Raw genomic sequence first — 7,660 nt, 5'->3', positions numbered from 1 at the left:
TTTTTTTTAAAAAAAATCTTTATTTGTGTTAGGTGTATAGGTGTTTTGTATGCATATGTATCCCAGAGAGCGTTGGATGCTCTGGACATGGAGTCAGGCAGTTGTAAGCTGCCATGTAGATGCTAAGTAATGTAGTGTGCATCTACAATTCCAGAGTGATGGGGGGAGGAGGGCGGTGGGCAAGGTCAGGTAAAGAATGACTAAGGGAAGCATAAAGTGTTGACCTTTGCCCTTTACAGACATGCACCCTGCCTGCACATGGAGAGACATACACATACAAATAGAATTCCTAAAGTTCAGTAGAGATCCTGGCCCTCAGCCAGAGCTCCACAGTCTGGCATTCTGGGCCTCCCAGGGCTGGGGTGGCTCAGCCTGGGGGGTAGGCTGGCATTACCTATGTGGAAAAGAGAACTTGCAACATCAGGCTGCTAACCCTAAGCTAGCCTTCTCCGCCTTCAGTTCTTGACTTCCCTGGGAGAGGCCTGGGTGGGGTTAGAGGCTAACAGAGGTATTATGCATAGCGCTGGCCAGGCTAAGGGTGTTTCAAGGAAGCTAAGTGCAGGGAGATAGCTCTAGGCCTAGCCAAAGTCCTGCCCTTCTCTAATGAGGACTGAGAGCACACTTGACCTCTGGCAGTCAGAGGAAGTAGAAAACAAAGCCACCTCCCTGTATCTCTTCCTTCCCCATCCTGAGTTGATGGTCTTTGCTCCAGCCTCTGCTCTGTCAAGTCATTACCTTTATACCAAAGCTTCCCCTCCCAGACCCTTGGTCTCCATCATAGGAGGAATTGGAGCTTGAACCATGCCCTGAATATTCACTTAGATGTTGAGAATCTGAGGCCAGGAAAAGCCACTGGCCAGAAGGCACTGGGAAGGGGGTGGGGGCGGGAGGGGTTCTCTTGATCAGTATGGTTGGATATATGCATTCCCCCAAAGACTTAAGTCCCCAGCCAGTGGCAATATTGAGGTGATGATGAGGGCCTGGATGGGGGAGATGGACCAAATGTTTGCAAGCAGTATCTTGTTCTTAGTCCCTCTCCCTCCTTCTTTCCCTCCCTCCCTCTCTGCTCCCAAGTGAGCAGTTCTTGTCTCAGCCAGAGGTCTACATTGACTGGACCATATGGCGGCCATGGACTGAAACCTCTCACCTTATTTTTTAGATTTATTTATTTATTTTATGTATGTGAGTACACTGTCCTGTCTCTGTCTTTAGACACACCAGAAGAGGGCATCTGATCCCATTACAGATGGTTGTGAGCTACCATGTGGTTGCTGGGAATTCAACTCAGGACCTTTGGAAGAGCAGTCAGTGCTCTTAACCACTGAGCCATCCCTCCAGCCCTCTTTTTTTTGTTTGTTTTGTTTTGTTTTTCCAGACAGAGTTTCTCTGTATAGCCCTAGCTGTCCTAGAATTCACTCTGTAGACCAGGCTGGCCTTGAACTCAGAAATCCACCTGCCTCTGCCTCCCAAATGCTGGGATTAAAGGCATGAGCCACCATTGCCTGGCCCACCTCTCGCCTCTCTAAAGCTGATTTTCTCATGTACTTTTGTCATGATAAAAAGCAGCTAATGCAAACCTCTCCCACTCCTACCTCTCCCTATAGACACACAGGCCGGCCGCACCCAAGAACAGAAAAGGTTTATTGAAAACTATATACAGCTTGTCCAGGTCCTACAGGCTGCAACCTGGACCCGCCCCTCTCACACCGTGGGCAGTTTCTTGGCCCCTGATGGAGGAGACCAGGGCTGAGACCAGGGTACCCACTGTGGATCTTTGTCTGTGAACTGACAACTATAAATAGCCTGGAGGTGGTGGGCAAGGGACAGGGAATGGTCCCTAACCTGATCTAGTCACGGTCAAGAAAGGAGCACTACTCTGAAGCTCAGGCCCAGTGGACCCAGTGATGCATCCAGAAGTTTTCCTCTTGCAGGAGGCCTTCCTGAATATGAGGACGGACAGCCTCCCCCACTGCCCCTCCCACAAGCTTCAGAGGCTTGCCTAGGGATGCTGGGCACCCTTCCTCTCAAGACTGACTCAGGGTTCAGAGCCACTGGATCCATCCCCAAGTGGAGATGATGTCGGAGAGGTCACAGCACAGGGTCCAGGCCAGAGCCTCAGGGGGCAGTGTTGGGGGTCAGGGTGTCCCACTGTAGGAGTAATCTGCTTTGTTGTGCATCACCAGCCGATCATCAACGAAGTAGAAGCTGTCAGACTGTGTCTCATAGGGGTGACGAATCATCTCACTGACTGCAAGAGAGGCCCATCCAGGGCAAAGGTCAGGGCCCTGAGCCAGACCCCCCAGACCCCCATAGGGACTTCAGAACTGGGATAGAGGGAGGCAGGGACAGAGGAACCACTTCAGAGAACCACCTCAGCCTCTCTGAGCCTCTTTCCCTCCTGCTGCCAAGTAGGAAAGTGATCCAGGATGGGTACAAGGGGGTGAGATGCATAGGTACCACTCCCCTCAACCCCAACCCCCGACCCTGAGCAGCTTGGGTTCCCCACTCACTTAGCTCCTCAGAGAGAGGTGGGAAGTCATAGATGTGCTCACAGGTGTTCTTGCTGCTGGGGATACAGAAGCCAAAGTGGAAGTCGAAGCTTTTGAGGAGCTGGTTTCGAAAGTAGTGCCTCTCGATCATGCGGAAGTTGTTGACCGGTTTGTCTCCCACTGTGAACTCCACCCTGAGTTAAGAGAAGCGGGCAGGGCTGAGAGGAGCCTCCATATCAACCAGCCAGCCAGCCAAGGGACTCCAGGCTCCAAGGCTCCAGGCAGACCACCACTGAGAGGTTCTGGAAGGGCTGTTCCCACCCTCACACTCGCCCCCCAGCCCTCACCCCAGCCCAGTGACTCACGTGGCTCCCACCTGCCTTAGGCGGAGGAAGGCAGGTGTGAACTGGTAGCGAACAAAGCGCCCTGCATTGGGGTCCAGGTCCCGCCGGTTGATGGGCAACCGTTCTGCAATGTACCCCAGCTGGGCTCAGTGGGCTTCAGGCTGGGGCCTTTGCCTACGCCGCCCTCCCCCAAGGACCTCTGTTTAAACTTTTCTAAACTCTTCAGAGGATTCTGGTACACTTTTGTTGAAGAGTGGTACCTACAGGGTTCTAGGTCAATCAAGTCACCAATCTTCAGGGGTTCCCAGAGACACGAGATGTGCATAGGATTATGGGAGGCCTTGGGGACTGCAGTTCCTAGAAAGGCCAGCAGAGGGCAGGCTGACCAGTACTTAAACAGGACAGTGCTCACAAGATGTCCACCCTGAGAAACAGTGGCAAAAAAAGGAAGAGGCCTGTTCGCCCACAGACACCTGAGTATGCTAGAGTCCAAGTCTGGACTCTGCTCTGACCTTCCTGTGGCCCAAAGAACCTAGACAGCTCACTCCTCTGCGCTTGCCCACCTCTTCCTCTCCATGGTGTACCAATCCCACTCACCGGAAACAGGGGGCTTCTTGATTTCAAAAAGGACGGTCCCTGAGTCCATGTCTCGGATCTTGAACCTGACGAAGTCAATCTTGTAGATATTTTCCTCAGGGGAGCACAGGTAGTCTATGGGAGACAAGCAGCTGAGCAAACAGGAACCCCAAAACACCCGTTGTCAATTCAGTTTCAGTGGGCTCCAACGATCCCTCTGGCCACTTCCCTCCGGAAAGAGAACTGTGCCCCTGTCTTGGAGAAATCCCCACAGTGCCGGGGATGGAAATTTTGTCATGGGGACCTAGTCAGGGATGAGCAGCCCCGTCCTGGTGGGCTCACAGGACCAGGCAAGGGAAGTCCCCTCCACCATACCTACCCTCCCACTCTCTTGTCGATCCTTATCTCAACCTCGGCTTTGCGAGGGTGGCATGCATCCTTTGGACAACTAGACCTCCTGCCTAGTGGAAGTTTCCAGTGTGAGGGGGACTTCACTTCAAAGGGAGCATGCAGCTCTGTCTCTTGGGGGAGGAGAGTTACAGTTTTTTCCTTAGAGTGTGCCACACCCCCACCACACACAACCTGAGGCGTGACATCTAGATTCATCAGGCAAGGCTGATCTTCAGGGGGCTTTCCTTTGCATGGATTGTATTGGAGCAGGTTGGTACCCCGTCCCTGTTCTCTTGCCCCCGGCCCCTCCTCCCACCCTAAGCAGCTTATGCTAGCCCAGCTCTCCTAAGCAGCTTATGGGAGCTCTGCTTAGTCAAGCTAGGAAGCCCAGGCTACCAGGACAGAAGGGGCCGACTTTGCTCAATAGATCCTCTGCTGATCTCCCAATGGGAGGAAGTCTTAGCAAATACAGGGAACTCTTAGGGGTCATCTTTCCAGCTGTGGCCCTGAGCCATCCTCTGGAATAAAGTGCTCTCTGGTTTTTGGAGAAAAAAACACAGGCCAAGGCAGAAAGGGTGTGGTGGGCGCAGTAGGTGCAGCAGAGTAAACATGAGGCAAGAAGAGACCTGGGCTCAGAAGGAAACCAGGAGAGCGAAGCACTGCCTAGGGGAGCTCATGGTCTAACCCTTACTAATTTTGTTTGTTTGTTTGTTTTGTTTTGTTTTTCAAGACAGGGTTTCTCTGTATAGCCCTGGCTGTCCTGGAACTCACTCTGCAGACCAGGCTGGCCTTGAACTCAGAAATCTGCCTGCCTCTGCCTCCCAAGTGCCACTGCTTGGCCCCTTACCACTCTTTTGTTGCTGTTTTTAAGTTAGGGTTCCATGTAGCCTAGGCTAACCTCAAATTCACTACGTGGCAGATGCTGGCCTTGAACTCCTGACCTTCCTGCTTCATAAACTTTACACCAAGTCCTAGGGGAGGCCCTGGCAAGAACTAGGAAGGAGCAGAAAAATGCTGTGGAGACATGGGTGCTGCTAGTACCACACCCTCCCCGCTGACCTAGAGGCCCGGAAGTCACCCTGGGCCACCCCTTACTCCTCTGTGGTTAAAAAAGGAAGTAAATATAAAGCCATCCTCTCTTCCTTAAGCCTGTCTCCTCCCTGAGCTGGGGGCAGCCCCCTCCGGAAAGCCCTCCTGACAGCCCTCTAGCATGTTGGAGCTGGGGTCTGAGATGAAAGCTATAGAAAGACACTGCAGAGCCAAGGGGGAAGAAGGGGAAGAACTGGAAGCAGGATCCTCGTTGCCCAACTCCCAGGAAAAGTCTCCTTTCTTACTGTAGGCCCAGCCTGGGACCCTCTCCTCTCACTGGGAACAACTTCTCACATTCGGAACACAATCTCTTGCACTGCAAACTCAACTTGTGGGCCTCTCTGTCCTTACAAGGAGCGAGGATCAGGGGCTGCCTAGGAAGGCAGGCACTTCCACTCTTCAGCCAAGAAAAATGAGGCCTAGGACCCAAGGTCAGGCCAGAGTAATGAGCAGAGTGGCTCAGAACCCACCTGCTCTCTTCCTAGCAGCCACAAATAGCTTCCTAAGCTGGATTCAGGGCCTGGTAATCCAGGAACAGCAAACCTCAGACCTATGTGATTAGGGTCACAAGATAGCAGGCAAGGTGGTGAGGCCTGGAACCCCGTTTTCAAATCCCGCACAGAAAAGGGCTCTTAAGAGGCACTTGTCTTTGCTCATCCTCTCCAGGCTATGCATTCCCTCCAGATTGGGAGACACATGCTGTGACGTCACCTGGGAGCTTCCTTCCTGGCAAAATAAGCCTCCAGTTATCCAGGACTGAGGCAAGCAAACCTGCCCTCCACTCGCGGCACCAAGCCAAGCTGTAAGGGCTCCTGTTACAAAATGCAGCCCACTGGCTTCAACATTAGCCTGGCCAAGGCCCCTCTTTCCACCGATGGCTGCTTGGCTAAGGAAGCAAGTGCTCTGGAGGTCTAGCCAAGAATGCTGCTGCCTAGCCCTGGAAGGAGGAGGGAGGCCCCCAGAGACCCAGATGTACAAGCTCAGGCCTGTCATCCTGGTCCCCTCCACAGCTGTCTGGAAGCCCTGGGCTCTAGCTCCTGAAGCTAGAGGGTTTACTTCCACACTAGCACCCATGTCCATCCCACAGAAAGGAAATACAAGCTCACAAATGGAGCCAGAGCAGGTTGCCGGTGGCCCAGCCATTCCAAGGCAACGTGCCACTGTCTCTCCAAATACCTTCCATTCCTCAAGGCTCAGCCAGCCTTTCACCAGAAGACTCTCTGGTCCTTGTTCACTGTCTGTGGCGATGCCTGCCTTTGCCCTGAATGCTCACTTATCTGCCTGCAGGCAGCCACTCTGAACGGTCCTGTGTAGCTTCCAACACTGCTGATAAAGCAGCCCTGTTGACAGCTTGCACAGTATGCCAAGCATTGTCTAAAAATCAGAAGACTGGCTTTATTTTCACAATAACCTTGTGGGAGGTAACATTGTTCTTGTTCCCATTTTACAGATGAAAAAATAAATGCTCCTGCAAATGAAATTACATCCCCAAGGTCACACAGCCAATTACAGGGCAAACTCTGGGACTCTAATCCAGGTAGCACAGCTCAGAAACTCAGCTCCAGTGGAGACTAGACTTCCCTTGATGTGAGAGCCCTGGAAAAAGAACACGTCCTGGTTTAGGAGGTCACGCACTTGCTCCCATAACCCGGCCCACAGCCAACATACGGAAGCACCCTGATCAGCAACGTTCCTGGGCAAAGTGTGGTCTCAGCCTCCATCGATGCAGGCTGAGAGCAATAACGGTCAGGGAGCCTGAGGGTTTTCCTTGCCTCCGCCTAGCCTGAGGCAGCCACTGAAGACGGACTGCAATGAGGCACACTCCTCTGGGCGAGCAGCCTCAAAGGGTTCCGAAGACTCCACAGGGGAAAGGGATACAGATGTAGCTGCTGCCCCACCTCCACCATGGGAAAAGGGGTGGGCCCCTTGAAGAAGGAGTGGGGTGAAAAGAAGCCACTACAAGGAGAGGAGGGGCGCATCAAGAGACCAAGGAAAAGAGCATAGAGATTTCAGGCTCGGAGGCAAAGAGAGAGAGTAAGGGGACACAGAGGAGGGGCACTGCGTGGGGGAAGGGTGGGGGCCGGACTCTCAGCCTCGTGGGCCCCCTCCCGCGCTCTCCCTCCAGCCCGCGGGTGGCGCTCCCTCGCCGGTGCTCACCGCCCGTGATCCGCTGCAGCCCCAGCACATCCTCCGGCCCGATGGGCTGCTTGCCCTGCAGCGGCCCCAGCCTGGGCCCCGGGCCTGGCTCTGGCTCCGACTCGGACCCGGACTCGGTTTCCGCCCCAGGCTCCCGCGTGGGCTCCAAGCTCCGGTTCGAGGCCCCTGGAACGGGCTCCGCCCCCGACCCGGTCCCGCCGCCGCCCTTCTTCACCTTCATGGCCTCGCGGGGCCGCAAAACGTCGCCCGCTGCCACCGCCGCCGCCGCTGCTTGCGCCGGCTGGAGCCAGGGGAAGGGGGAGCGTCCGCCGCCCCACCCCCGGCCGGGCCCCAGGTGCCGTCCCGCCTTGGTCACGCCCACAGGAGGCGGGTCACACATACCCCGCCCACCGTCTGGCAACTCCAGCGGTGGAGCCAGAATCCTGGGGGTCCTTGTGAACTTTTTGACAATGTAGATAGCGAGTATCTCTCCTCTTCCTCTCTGGGTTCCAGCCTCAAGGTCTTTCCCTGATAGCTTTGTCCTGACTCCAGCCCAAGTCTCAACCTCCCACAGCCACCCCGTTCTAAAGTACTTCCTCTTAATTTCCAGCAAACCAGCCTGGTTTGGGTTTTTTT

The 7,660-nt window shown here is 54.4% G+C and overlaps 1 protein-coding gene across 1 annotated transcript; it reads right to left on the bottom strand.

The window, feature by feature from the left end:
• Positions 1–1,621: 1,621 nt before the first annotated feature.
• On the bottom strand, positions 1,622–7,386 carry Unc119 (unc-119 lipid binding chaperone). Its single transcript, XM_031353702.1, has 5 exons — positions 7,046–7,386; positions 3,431–3,544; positions 2,855–2,957; positions 2,511–2,683; positions 1,622–2,248 (listed from the first exon to the last, which is right to left on the bottom strand). The coding sequence occupies exons 1-5, from the start codon at positions 7,263–7,265 to the stop codon at positions 2,136–2,138; spliced, it is 723 nt and encodes a 240-aa protein (XP_031209562.1). The 5' UTR covers positions 7,266–7,386; the 3' UTR covers positions 1,622–2,135.
• Positions 7,387–7,660: the final 274 nt, after the last annotated feature.

This window comes from Mastomys coucha, unplaced genomic scaffold (assembly GCF_008632895.1).
Source record: "Mastomys coucha isolate ucsf_1 unplaced genomic scaffold, UCSF_Mcou_1 pScaffold5, whole genome shotgun sequence".
In the NCBI taxonomy this organism is placed as follows: Eukaryota; Metazoa; Chordata; class Mammalia; order Rodentia; family Muridae; genus Mastomys; species Mastomys coucha.
The sequence above is the reverse complement of the archived record's forward strand: the minus strand, read 5'-3'. Positions and strand labels throughout refer to the sequence as shown.

What these genes read in the sequence shown, in the direction of transcription:
- Unc119 (XM_031353702.1), bottom strand. Translation starts at nt 7,265, where the DNA reads ATGAAGGTGAAGAAGGGCGGCGGCGGGACCGGGTCGGGGGCGGAGCCC. An exon ending in CAAGAAGCCCCCTGTTTCCG is followed by an intron (nt 2,958 to 3,430) that starts GTGAGTGGGATT and finishes GGTACATTGCAG; the next exon opens with AACGGTTGCCCATCAACCGG. An exon ending in ACCTCTCTCTGAGGAGCTAA is followed by an intron (nt 2,249 to 2,510) that starts GTGAGTGGGGAA and finishes CCTCTCTTGCAG; the next exon opens with TCAGTGAGATGATTCGTCAC.